At 49.6% G+C, this 13,491-nt stretch overlaps 1 protein-coding gene across 1 annotated transcript in view; it reads left to right on the top strand.

Annotated features, from left to right (window-relative positions):
• The first annotated feature begins 6,838 nt into the window (after positions 1–6,838).
• LOC134935820 (sulfotransferase 1C2-like) overlaps positions 6,839–13,491 on the top strand; it is a 31,136-nt gene continuing 24,483 nt past the window's right edge. Inside the window, exons 1-2 of the mRNA XM_063930638.1 lie at positions 6,839–7,017; positions 10,977–11,103. Of these exons, the coding sequence (XP_063786708.1) occupies positions 6,856–7,017; positions 10,977–11,103 (289 nt within the window). The 5' untranslated portion in view covers positions 6,839–6,855. The remainder of the gene's footprint in view (positions 7,018–10,976; positions 11,104–13,491) is intronic.

The following is a 13,491-nucleotide window of genomic DNA, read 5'->3' on the forward strand; positions in this document are numbered from 1 at the left end:
CGGAAACACGGCGTTTTATGGGCGTGTGGCTGAAAACGCTACCGTTTCCGGAAAAAACGCAGGAGTGGCCGGAGAAACGGGGGAGTGTCTGGGCGAACGCTGGGAGTGTTTGTGACGTCAAACCAGGAACGACAAGCACTGAACTGATCGCACAGGCAGAGTAAGTCTGGAGCTACTCTAAAACTGCTAAGTTTTTTTTGTTCGCAATATTGCGTAAACTTCGTTCGCACTTTTAAGATGCTAAGATACACTCCCAGTAGGCGTAGACTAAGCGTGTGTAACTCTGCTAAATTCGCCTTGCGACCGATCAACTCGGAATGAGGGCCATTGTCCTACAGTACGTGACCCCTGGCGTAAACGGAGAATCTCGGATGAAGCTGAGGTTACCCGGCCTGGCTCGTCGAAGATGCGCCTGAATGTTGACACGAATGCAGTGTAAGAAGATAGCAGGGTGTCGGACCTCTCCCATAACGGTGATGCCCAATCAAGGGCTGAGCCACTGAGAAGAGAAATAATGTAGGCAATTTTTGTACGGTCACTGGGAAAATTGCCAGGTTGTAGCTCAAACTGAATCTCACACTGGTTGAGAAATCCCCTGCAGAATCTTGGAGATCCGTCAAATTTTGCTGGCGTTGGAAGATGAAGACGTGGAGCAGAAATGGGTAAGGTGGGTGGGGTTATAGCTGGAGTCACTGTGGTTGACGCACCAGACGCGCCTGATCCACGGAGAGTTGTCTGAATCCCATCCAGCCGAGTAGAGAGATCCTGGAGACAGCGGATGATGTGGCCCTGTGCAGCCTCCTGATGTTCTAGTCGGGCTGCCAGTTCTTGCATCGGCCTGGCCGCTTGATCCTGGTCTCCGGCTGGATTCATTAGGTCAGTGCTTACTGTCACAACTGAGGGCCTGAGCTGACGGGAGGCAGCCTCAGTTGTAGGGGCTGAGATGTACCGGAACCTGGGAGGTTGTATCAGACCCCTGGACATGTAAGTAACATGAAGAAGAACCGCCCGAAGGCGTGACCACGACAACTTGAGTAAAAGTCAATGATGTTTATTTATGACAAACTCCATGCATCACAGTAGCAGTAAAAGAAACATAAAATCAGCAGAGAAATAATACAGTTCCTGGGTACTACAGGGTGGCAGGGGCCACAGAGCTCTGGTAGTATGAGACAGTTCTTATTATCTGCGAGTTGGAAAGTCCTTACCAGGCCTGACTGTAGCAATGAAGAAAGCCCAGGATCGTACCAGCTGGTGTTCCAGGGAAAGCTGGACTGCTGTAAATAAAATAGCTGCTGTGGGTTCTGGTTGGAACCAGACAGATGTTGGCACGGAGTGGATACTGGCTGGAACCAGTTAAATAATAAATGAAGCTTGAGAGCGATGCAATATGAATGAAATGTAGAGTTTGAGAGCGGAGAAATAATAATACCGGTGGAGAGTGGTAAACTGTAGAAAGGACACCGGCCCTTTAAGAGAAGCTGTACTCTGCTGGAAGCTGGGCTGGAAGCAGGTAATGTTGTAGCTGGAAACAGATGAATCCACAATGGATCGGAGAGTCAGGCTACACCGCAGGTGGAATGCTGGTGCGGGTCTCTATGGTGGAAGTCTTGAGACAGGAGCTGGAACCTGGAAGACAATCACAGGAGAGAGACAAACAGGAACTAGGTTTGACAACCAAAGCACTGACGCCTTCCTTGCTCAGGCACAGTGTATTTATACCTGCAGCAAGGAAGGGATTGGCTAGGCAATTATGCAGATTATCAATACTGAGTACAGATTGGTGGAAATGATCAGCTGACAGAATCCAAGATGGCTGCGCCCATGCAGACACTTGGAGGGAAGTTTGGTTTGTAATCCATGTGGTAATGAAAACAGTAATGGCGGCGCCGGCCACCGGAGACAGGAGGCGCCAAGCTGACAGGTGCACATCCAACCACGCGGACACAGCGGAGGCCGCGGCTGACGTAATCGCCACTCAGACACTCTGCATGCAGAAGCTCAGGGACGGCGGCGGAGGCCGCGGGAGACGCCATGCCAGATGTAATATGGCGTTTACTGTGACAGCGTCTCAGAGTGACAGGAGAGGATACAGGAATGTAAACATCAGGATAACAGATGGGATCCGGTCCTGGAGCACTGAGCCAGCCTTAGGAGGCATCTGATGGGTAAGAAATGGCGTCCAGATACCCGGATCGTGACACAAAATTCATCTAAGGTACTTTGAGTCAGAGATTGTGGTTGGACAACCTAATGGATCTCTTACCACAACTTGGTAAACTGCTGCAAGCTGTGAGTGGCCACGGGAACATCTACCGGAGGAAGAGACTGAAAGTCTGCAATCCGGGTATGTTGACCATACAGTAAACTGCAAAGAAAGGCGTAGAGGCAGAAAGTTAACGGAAATTGTGGGCAAATTTAGCCCATGGCAGGAGTTCTACCTAGTTATCCTGGGAAGAAGATACAGAGCATGAGGTAAATCTCCAATTCTTGGTTAACGCTCTACATTTGCCCATTTGTCTGTGGATGACATGCAGAGGAAAACTTAAGGCAGAGCATAAGGCTCTCCAGGAATTTGCTCCAAATTTAACTCCTCGATCCGAGACAATCTCAACAGGAAGACCATGAAGCTGGAAGATCTCACAAATGAAAAGATGAGGTAGCTTTGCAGCTGAAGTCAAACCATTTAGAGGTACAAAGTGGACCATCTTGGAAAATCGGTCAACCACAACCCAGAATGTATTATATCCCTTAGTGGGTGGTAGATCCGTGATAAAAAAAAACATTGCTAAATGGGACCATGGTTGTTTAGGAATGGATAAAGGTTGCAGAGGACCAGCTGGAGCTTCACAAAATATTTTATGTTGTGCACATTTAGCACAAGAGCAGATGAAGACTTGAATATTTGATTTCATGGTGGGCCACCAACAGATTCTTTGAAGAAACTTATACGTCTTCGTCACTCCAGAGTATCCAGCAAAAAGGGAACCATGAGCCCAAGACAATAATGTTTTTTACATAGACCTGAGGAAACAAGGATTTTGCCCGGTGGTGGAGTTAATGAGATCTTAGTGGTTGCAAAGACTGGATTACTCTTCTAATTCTGACTCTCCTTCTATTTCCAAAGATCTTGATAAGACATCAGCTCTCTGTATAAGACTGGAGAGAAACTGGAACAGTAGCAGGAAGCTCATTAGACAGAGTACTACTTCTGACACAGACATCCAAGAGTAGCTTGAAGGCAAGATGTACTGACAATTAGTAGGTGTCAGGGAATGGATTATATAGGGTGCTCTACAACAGGATTGGACACCGGAGTCATGTGAGGAGTAAAGATACTGTGAATGGTTGTAATTGTGTCAGCTGACCTCAGGCAAGATGGAAATGCCCATGCCGCCCCGTACCTCAGCAATAGGTGCATCCTGTGATGACTGACCAGTGGAAACATGCCAGCTAGTAAATAGGTAGCACCGGATGTGATAAGCAGGTGTGAGTTCACGGTTTGTGGCAGTGAAAAGTATCAAGCCTTGGAAAGAGATGAAGTGAAGAAGTTGCCCAAAGCAACCAGTCAGCTGTAATTTATCTAGAACGGTCTATGAATTGACAGAATCTAATTGGTTGCTATGGGCACTCATGAAAAACCGCACTTTAGTAATATACCCATTGCTGTTTGTCTTAATGCAGAATTAAACTGTAACATGTGTAGTGTTTTATCTGCCACTGGCTTGTATTGCAGTTAAAGCCTTGTTAGGACCCCATGGGGCCCCAAGCAAGGTACTAGTTTGGACACCTTGGGGGTCATATCGAGTTGATCGCTCGCTAGCTAGTTTTAGCAGCCGTGCAAACGCTATGCCGCCGCCCACTGGGGAGTGTATTTTAGCTTAGCAGAAGTGCGAACGCTTGTGCAGCTGAGATCTACTAAACATCTTAGTGATATTTGGTGGACCCCTTTCTTTGAAAGTAAAGCATTCATAACCTAGAACCAGAAATAACGACACTGAGACTTGAATTTTGGCAGAAAATTGCTAGCTATTTATTTGTCCCTATCCATTAGGAAACCTGTAATAAAGAAATTAATTTAATATGCCGCTCCAGCTGGCATATGGTGGCGGCCCAAAAGAACGGCTCAATTAATCTGAATTAACTTTAAATAACTAACCCTATAAATTTACTAAAACTTACTATAAACCGGTAATAGGTGACAACTCAACCCCCACAGTGACTACCCCCCGCTCCTGGGTGCCCTGCCGCTGCCTTCCCGGACGGGTGGTCAAGCGGCCATAAGTCGATGGAGGTGAGTGCACCTAAACCACAACAAACTGTAAAAACACTACAGTTTTCCCTACAATACAAAACTGCCGTTCTTTTCCGCCAATAAATAGCCAACGAAAACAGCCAACAACTTAAAGCCAAAGCCCACGTGCCACAAATTCTTAATACCAGGGCGGGAGGGTGGGAAAGCAAATCACCAAGAGACTTAAGATGGCCTCTCCTTCCCTATATATAGCAAACCCTCCCCCTAAAGAAGGCTGTACTTTCCTCACAGCTAGGTCCACCCCTCCCCAGATGTTTAACTCTTTCCTCTCCTATGCAGTCAATACTCTCTCCAAAAACAGTTTGCGCAGTTTCAGAGTAGCTCTGAACCTACTCAGCGCTTGCGATCACTTCAGCCTATTCGTGTCCGGATTTGACATCATACTCCCGCCCAGCGAACGCCCAGCCACGCCTGCATTTTTCCAGACACGCCTGCGTTTTTGCAAACCCTCCCTGAAAACGGTCAGTTGACACCCAGTAACTTCCTGTCAATCTTCTTGCGACCGTCAGTGCGAAGAAAAACTTCGCTAGAACCTGTGCACAACCACAACGGGCTTTGTACCTGTACGACGCGCATGCGCATTGCGGCCCATACGCATGCGCAGAAATGCAGCTTTTTCACCTGATCGCTGCGCTGCGAAAATCGGCAGCAAGCGATCAACTCGGAATGACACCCCCCCTGTTCCCTCTCCATTTGTCAGAGAAAACCCATATTAAACCCCCCCTTCCCCTCTCCCGGGCCTTAAGTGGGAGTTTATTAAAGCTCGGATAGAGATAAAGTTATCAAAGCCTGGAGATAAAGTGGCCGGAAATAAAGTACCAACCATTCAGCTCCTAACTGCCACGTAACAGGCTGTGTTTGAAAAATGACAGGTAGGAGCTGATTGGCTGATACTTTATCTCTCTCTCTCAAGCTTTAATACATCTCCCCCTAGATCTCCTAATAGATGATCTGGGTCTCAGTTATATTCACGTAGGATGCATCATACTCAGATCCCACCTCAGGAAAACGTTCTGTATGTAAGGGACAGGAAAGTGTTAAATGACAATAAAAATGAGCGATTAATCATATAACACGAGACGCCAGCACAGGTCAGCGTGACGCAGCACTAACCCATCACCAGCTGATCAATCGCTGCCGGTTAGGGTCCATCACTGCCCTCCGCACTTAGATAAATTCTCTTATGACCCAATTGATTTCTTTCCTGGTAATCACAAAACCTCACCGAGATTTTCAGCGTGAAGATAATATTATTATTTTCCACGAAGTGATAAGAGCGGTCGGCCGGGTTACCAGGTTTAGTGTACATTTACTTACATAATGGTTAAATAAAGGTTGACCAAGTCCGTATTGATCAAATCATATATGATAGCTTATTGTTTCATTTGAATGTTTGCAATCAATCGTAATCAGCCAAGTCATAAAGTCACTGATAAGCTGCAATTGTGACAAATTAGTTGAACAGTAATGAATGCCGGTCAGGGACACACCTCCTACCTCCCTTATATTAGCCCTGTGCCTCAGCCTCAGTGCTGTTGCATCTTACTAGTGCATCCGCCAAGTAACACTTCCTACGGTCCTCACTATGTCTCTCCACACCGATCTCATCCATGTCTTCAACGGGATCCCCTTTACAACCCGCTCCTCGGCCGAGCTCCTGCGATCCCTGGACACCTTTCAGGCCAGAGAGGACGACATCCTCATCGTCTCCTACCCAAAATCTGGTATAGTCTTATTTCTCTAAGAATGGGGTTTATTCACAAAGAAAGCGAAATGAGAATTGTTTGTTGTCACTATCGCATCAGTTCGATATAATATATAGCTTTGTTGAGTAGCAGTTCTGCAACGAGCCTGTCTTCAGCTGCGGTCCTCTGCAATGCGCGGAGTCGGCAGCCAGGTCCGTTCTGCAAATGCCCCGGCAGCTGAGGCTGCAGCATGGTGATGGGATGGAGCCGCGGAGCAGGGGGGCTGTTGGGGAAGTCAGGAACTTCTCCAGCGAAACCCGCTCTGTGAATAGCACTAGGCAGAGAAAAGCCCTGTTTAATGCAATATGGCATTTCTCTGCTCCATGAATTGGTGCCTCGTGCCTCACAGTAATTGTAGTTTGTATTTGCCTAGTGGGGGTGCCACGAAGCCACCAGGTAGATTCAGCCGACTATAAAATTTCTTTACAAACATTTCTGCCAAATATGAAACTGAATCAGAACGTCGATTTAGCATAATACGGCCAAGGTAGAAACCAAATGCCTGAATGTTATCGGTATTGCTAGCTCCTGGGAGCCCGTACCCCCAATGCCTCAAATTACCAGGACACCAGGATACTAGTGGACAAACGGGAAGGATTCAGCTGGAATTTAATCCTGGTAATACCCCGTAGGATTTGTCTGAATCTGGGACTTGTTAGGTCCTGCAGTGTTTTCCTGAGATTGTGTCCCCATGTGATCAGAGTAACAATGTGTCTTTGTATTCCTGTGTCGGAGTGTCTCACCTGGTGTGTTCCTCACACGGCTATCACAGGTACGCACTGGCTCGCAGAGATCATGAAGCATCTCTACTCCTCCAAAGTTATGCTGACCTCCCCCATTGAGTTCGGAGATGTTTCAAAACTAGAAGAGATGAACAATATCACATCCAGGAGGGTCATCCCCACCCACCTGAACTACGACATGTTACCCAAGGACTTCAAGACCAAGAAATGCAAGGTGAGGGGGTGAGAAGTGAGTGGGGTGAGGAGCGAGTGGGGTGAGAAGCGAGTGGAGTGAGGGGTGATAAGCGAGTGGGGTGAGGGCTGAGGAGCGAGTGGGGTGTTGGGTGGGGAGTGAGTGGGGTGAGGAGCGTGTGGGGTGTTGGATGAGAAGCGAGTGGGGTGAGGGCTGAGGAGCCAGTGGGGTGAGGAGCGAGTGGGGTGAGGAGCGAGTTGGGTGAGGAGCGAGTGGGGTGAGGAGTGAGTGGGGTGAGGAGTGAGGAGCAAGTGGGGTGAGGAGCGAGTGGGGTGAGGAGTGAGGAGCGAGTGGGGTGAGGAGCGAGTGGGGTGAGGAGTGAGTGGGGTGAGGGGCGAGAAGCGAGTGGGGTGAGGGGTGAGAAGCGAGTAGGGTGAGGAGTGGGGTGAGATGTGAGTGGGGTGAGGGGTGAGAAGCGAGTGGGGTGAGGGCTGAGAAGTGGGGTGAGGAGCAAGTGGGGTGAGGGGTGAGGAGTGAGTGGGGTGAGGGCTGAGGAGCTAGTGGGGTGAGGAGTGAGGACAAAGTGGGGTGAGGAGCGAGTGCGGTGAGGAGTGAGGAGCAAGTGGGGTGAGGAGTGAGTGGGGTGAGGGTCGAGAAGCGAGTGGGGTGAGGAGTGAGAAGCGAGTGGGGTGAGGAGTGGGGTGAGAAGTGAGTGGGGTGAGGGGTGAGAAGCGAGTGGGGTGAGGGCTGAGGAGTGAGTGGGGTGAGGAGCAAGTGGGGTGAGGGTGAGGAGTGAGTGGGGTGAGGAGTGAGTGGGGTGAGGGCTGAGGAGCTAGTGGGGTGAGGAGTGAGAGGGGGAAGGAGCGAGTGGGGTGAGGAGTGAGTGGAGTGAGAAGTGAGTGGGGTGGAATGGGGTGAGAAGCGAGTGGAGTGAGGGGTGAGAAGCGAGTGGGGTGAGGAGTGAGTGGGGTGAGAAGCGAGTGGAGTGAGGGGTGAGTGGGATGAGAGGCGAGTGGGGTGAGGGCTAAGGAGCGAGTGGGGTGTTGGATGAGAAGCGAGTGGGGTGAGGGGTGAGGAGTGAGTGGGGTGAGAAGCGAGTGGAGTGAGTGGGGTGTTGGGTGAGAAGCGAGTGGGGTGAGGGGTGAGAAGCGAGTGGAGTGAGAAGCGAGTGGGGTGAGGGCTGAGGAGCGAGTGGGGTGTTGGGTGAGAAGCGAGTGGGGTGAGAAGCGAGTGGAGTGAGGAGCGAGTGGGGTGTTGGGTGAGAAGCGAGTGGGGTGAGGGGTGAGTGGGGTGAGAAGTGAGTGGGGTGAGAAGCGAGTGGGGTGAGGGCTGAGGAGCGAGTGGGGTGTTGGGTGAGAAGCGAGTGGGGTGAGGGGTGAGTGGGGTGAGAAGTGAGTGGGGTGAGAAGCGAGTGGGGTGAGGGCTGAGGAGCGAGTGGGGTGTTTGGTGAGAAGCGAGTGAGGTGAGGGGGATGAGGTGTAAGTGGTAAGAATGGAGGCATGGGGGGCATCCCAGGGTGAGAGAGTGATATATTGAGCTCAGTGGAGGACTGGAGAAGAATGTCATTAGATATGAGGGCTCATTAAAAGACTTTCATGTCATGTACATAATTTGCAGTGTACCTGGCAATCAGCAGTGAGGTCTCATCTGTCCCTGCACAAGAGTCAGATTAGCTACGGAGATTGCTGCAAATGATGCTCTGAAACACATAGGCCCTCATTCCGAGTTGTTCGCTCGCAAGCTGCTTTTAGCAGCTTTGCACACGCTAAGCCGCCGCCTACTGGGAGTGAATCTTAGCTTATCAAAATTGCGAACGAAAGATTAGCAGAATTGCGAATAGACACTTCTTAGCAGTTTCTGAGTAGCTCCAGACTTACTCGGCATCTGCGATCAGTTCAGTGCTTGTCGTTCCTGGTTTGACGTCACAAACACACCCAGCGTTCGCCCAGACACTCCCCCGTTTCTCCAGCCACTCCCGCGTTTTTCCCAGAAACGGTAGTGTTTTTTCGCACACACCCATAAAACGGCCAGTTTCCGCCCAGAAACACCCACTTCCTGTCAATCACACTCCGATCACCAGAACGAAGAAAAAACCTCGTAATGCCGTGAGTAAAATACCTAACTGCATAGCAAATTTACTTGGCGCAGTCGCACTGTGGACATTGCGCATGCGCATTAGCTACTAATCGCTCCGTTGCGAGAAAAAAATACAGAGCGAACAACTCGGAATGACCCCCAATGGTAGTAGCAAGTTAAGGGTGGTATTCAGTATACCGGCTGTTGGGATCCCGGCGCACAGTATACCGGCGCCCGAATCCCGACACCCGGCATACCGACGCCTATTCTCCCTCTTGGAGGGAAAATAAATAGCGTGGTGCGCATAGCACGGAGAGCGCAGCGAGCCCACAGGGGGCTCACTTGCGCTCGCCCCCGCTGTCGGCAAGCTAGCGGTTGGGATCCTGGCGCCGGTGAGCTGGGCTGCCGGCAAACCATACTACACCCGTGAATTAGGAGTCTGTGTACTAAGCCTGGGAGACAGATAAAGTAGAGAGAGAAAAAGCACCAGCCAATCATCTGCTAACTGTCATGTCACATGCTGTGTTTGAAAAATGACAGTCAGGAGCTGATTGGCTGATACTTTATCTCTCTCCCCTTTAGTGTGCATAGTCCACAGAGATGATAGAGAATAAGGTGGAAGCCAGAAGAGTTCCGTGCGGCTACAATGCGCACTTTCACAAATGGTTTAGCGACTTCTTCTGAGAGCAACAAAGGGGGTTATTCAGAGTTGTTAGCAAACAGAAAAAATTGCAATTGGGCAAAACCATGTGCACTGCAAGGGGGCAGATGTAACATGCGCAGTGCAGGAGGGGTAGATGTAACATGTGCAGTGCAGGTGGGGCAGATGTAACATGTGCAGAGAGAGTTAGATTTGGGTTGGGTGTTCAAACTGAAATCTAAATTGCAGTGTAAAAATAAAGCAGCCAGTATTTACTCTGCACAGAAACAATATAACCCACCCAAATCTAACTCTCTCTGCACATGTTACATCTGCCACACCTGCAGTGCACATAGGGGGTCATTCCGAGTTGATCGCTCGCTGCCATTTTTCACAGAGCAGCGAACAGGTTACTACTGCGCATGTGTATGCACCGCAATGCGCAGGCGCGTCGTACAGGTACAAAGCGGATCGTTGCTGGGCGATGGATTTAACGAAGAATCCATTCGCACAGCCGATCGCAAGGAGATTAACAGGAAGAAGGCGTTTGTAGGTGTCAACTGACCGTTTTAAGGGAGTGTTTGGAAAAACACAGGAGTGTCCAGGCGTTTGCAGGGCGGGTGTCTGACGTCAATTCCGGGACCAAAAAGACTGGAGTGATCGCAGCGGCTGAGTAAGTTCAGAGCTAATCATAAAATGCAAAAAAAAAAATCGTCCCGCTTGGCTGCACAGGCGTTCGCACACTTGCAAAGTGAAAATACACTCCTCTATGGGCGGCGACTATGCATTTGCACGGCTGCTAAAAGTAGCTAGCGAGCGATCAACTCAGAATAACCCCCCATGGTTTTGTCCAACTGCTAACTTTTTTGGTTTGTTAACAACTCTAAAAAACACCCCAGAATGAATATCTGTCGGCCAAATCAGTATCATATCTAGTGGGTATGTGAAAGTGAGTTTGTCAGTTGATTAAAATTGATCTGAACCCTCCCCCACCCGCACTAAGTGGATGGTTAGTTCACTAAACTCTATAGCTGAGAGCAATGTATATATATACATATTTTTTTATTTTTTATTTTTTGCAACACTAAAGTCTGCACTAATTACAATTCTTTAGTAAGAGAAGATTGCATCATTTTATATCCTGATAAAGGACATTTTGAAGGGAAATACATGGAGTATTTTAGCGCAGACGTTTTGCTCATGAGATGATGCGCGGCGCCATGATGTACAGTTACTGTATTAGGACGTCACTTCTTGGCAATGATCCTGTGATATCATCCCTCAGGCCATATACATCATTCGGAATCCTAAGGACACAGCGGTCTCGTTATTTCATTACTACAAAGACAACCCCAACCTGCCGACCATCGAGATGTGGAATACTTACTTCAGTATGTTCCTACAAGGAGAAGGTGAGGATCCACAATGTATAGTCCTGTGTGTTACTTGCTGTGTGCGTGTACCTATGTATATCCCTGTGTGGTGTGTTCCCTGCTCTGTGCGTGTACCTATGTATAGTCCTGTGTGGTGTGTTCCCTGCTCTGTGCGTGTACCTATGTATAGTCCTGTGTGTTCACTGCTCTGTGCGTGTACCTATGTATAGTCCTGTGTGGTGTGTTCCCTGCTCTGTGCGTGTACCTATGTATAGCCCTGTGTGGTGTGTTCCCTGCTCTGTGCGTGTACCTATGTATAGTCCTGTGTGGTGTGTTCCCTGCTCTGTGCGTTTACCTATGTATAGCCCTGTGTGGTGTGTTCCCTGCTCTGTGCGTGTACCTATGTATAGTCCTGTGTTGTGTGTTCCCTGCTCTGTGCGTGTACCTATGTATAGTCCTGTGTGTTCCCTGCTCTGTGCGTGTACCTATGTATAGCCCTGTGTGGTGTGTTCCCTGCTCTGTGCGTGTACCTATGTATAGCCCTGTGTGTTACTTGCTCTGTGCGTGTACCTATGTATAGTCCTGTGTGGTGTGTTCCCTGCTCTGTGCGTGTACCTATGTATAGTCCTGTGTGTTCCCTGCTCTGTGCGTGTACCTATGTATAGCCCTGTGTGGTGTGCTCCCTGCTCTGTGCGTGTACCTATGTATAGCCCTGTGCGGTGTGTTCCCTGCTCTGTGCGTGTACCTATGTATAGTCCTGTGTGGTGTGTTCCCTGCTCTGTGCGTGTACCTATGTATAGTACTGTGTGGTGTGTTCCCTGCTCTGTGCGTGTTCCTATGTATAGCCCTATGTGGTGTGTTCCCTGCTTTGTGCGTGTACCTATGTATAGCCCTGTGTGGTGTGTTCCCTGCTCTGTGCGTGTACCTATCTATAGCCCTGTGTGGTGTGTTCCCTGCTCTGTGCGTGTACCTATGTATAGCCCTGTGTGGTGTGTTCCCTGCTCTGTGCGTGTACCTATGTATAGTCCTGTGTGTTCCCTGCTCTGTGCGTGTACCTATGTATAGCCCTGTGTGGTGTGTTCCCTGCTCTGTGCGTGTACCTATGTATAGCCCTGTGTGTTACTTGCTCTGTGCGTGTACCTATGTATAGTCCTGTGTGGTGTGTTCCCTGCTCTGTGCGTGTACCTATGTATAGTCCTGTGTGTTCCATGCTCTGTGCGTGTACCTATGTATAGCCCTGTGTGGTGTGCTCCCTGCTCTGTGCGTGTACCTATGTATAGCCCTGTGCGGTGTGTTCCCTGCTCTGTGCGTGTACCTATGTATAGTCCTGTGTGGTGTGTTCCCTGCTCTGTGCGTGTACCTATGTATAGTACTGTGTGGTGTGTTCCCTGCTCTGTGCGTGTACCTATGTATAGCCCTATGTGGTGTGTTCCCTGCTTTGTGCGTGTACCTATGTATAGCCCTGTGTGGTGTGTTCCCTGCTCTGTGCGTGTACCTATCTATAGCCCTGTGTGGTGTGTTCCCTGCTCTGTGCGTGTACCTATGTATAGCCCTGTGTGGTGTGTTCCCTGCTCTGTGCGTGTACCTATGTATAGCCCTGTGTGGTGTGTTCCCTGCTCTGTGCGTGTACCTATGTATAGTCCTGTGTGGTGTGTTCCCTGCTCTGCGCGTGTACCTATGTATAGTCCTGTGTGGTGTGTTCCCTGCTCTGTGCGTGTACCTATGTATAGCCCGGTGTGGTGTGTTCCCTGCTCTGTGCGTGTACCTATGATAGTCCTGTGTGGTGTGTTCCCTGCTCTGTGCGTGTACCTATGTATAGCCCTGTGTGGTGTGTTCCCTGCTCTGTGCGTGTACCTATGTATAGTCCAGTGTGGTGTGTTCCCTGCTCTGTGCGTGTAGTGTACCTATGTATAGCCCTGTGTGGTGTGTTCCCTGCTCTGTGCGTGTACCTATGTATAGCCCTGTGTGGTGTGTTCCCTGCTCTGTGCGTGTACCTATGTATAGCCCTGTGTGGTGTGTTCCCTGCTCTGTGCGTGTACCTATGTATAGTCCTGTGTGTTCCCTGCTCTGTGCGTGTACCTATGTATAGCCCTGTGTGGTGTGTTCCCTGCTCTGTGCGTGTACCTATGTATAGTCCTGTGTGGTGTGTTCCCTGCTCTGTGCGTGTACCTATGTATAGTCCTGTGTGTTCCCTGCTCTGTGCGTGTACCTATGTATAGTCCTGTGTGGTGTGTTCCCTGCTCTGTGCGTGTACCTATGTATAGCTCTGTGTGGTGTGTTCCTTGCTCTGTGCGAGTACCTATGTATAGCTCTGTGTGGTGTGTTCCCTGCTCTGTGCGTGTACCTATGTATAGTCCTGTGTGGTGTGTTCCCTGCTCTGTGCGTGTACCTATGTATAGCCCTGTGTGGTGTGTTCCCTGCTCTGTG

This window comes from Pseudophryne corroboree, chromosome 6, assembly GCF_028390025.1.
Source record: "Pseudophryne corroboree isolate aPseCor3 chromosome 6, aPseCor3.hap2, whole genome shotgun sequence".
Classification (NCBI taxonomy): Eukaryota; Metazoa; Chordata; class Amphibia; order Anura; family Myobatrachidae; genus Pseudophryne; species Pseudophryne corroboree.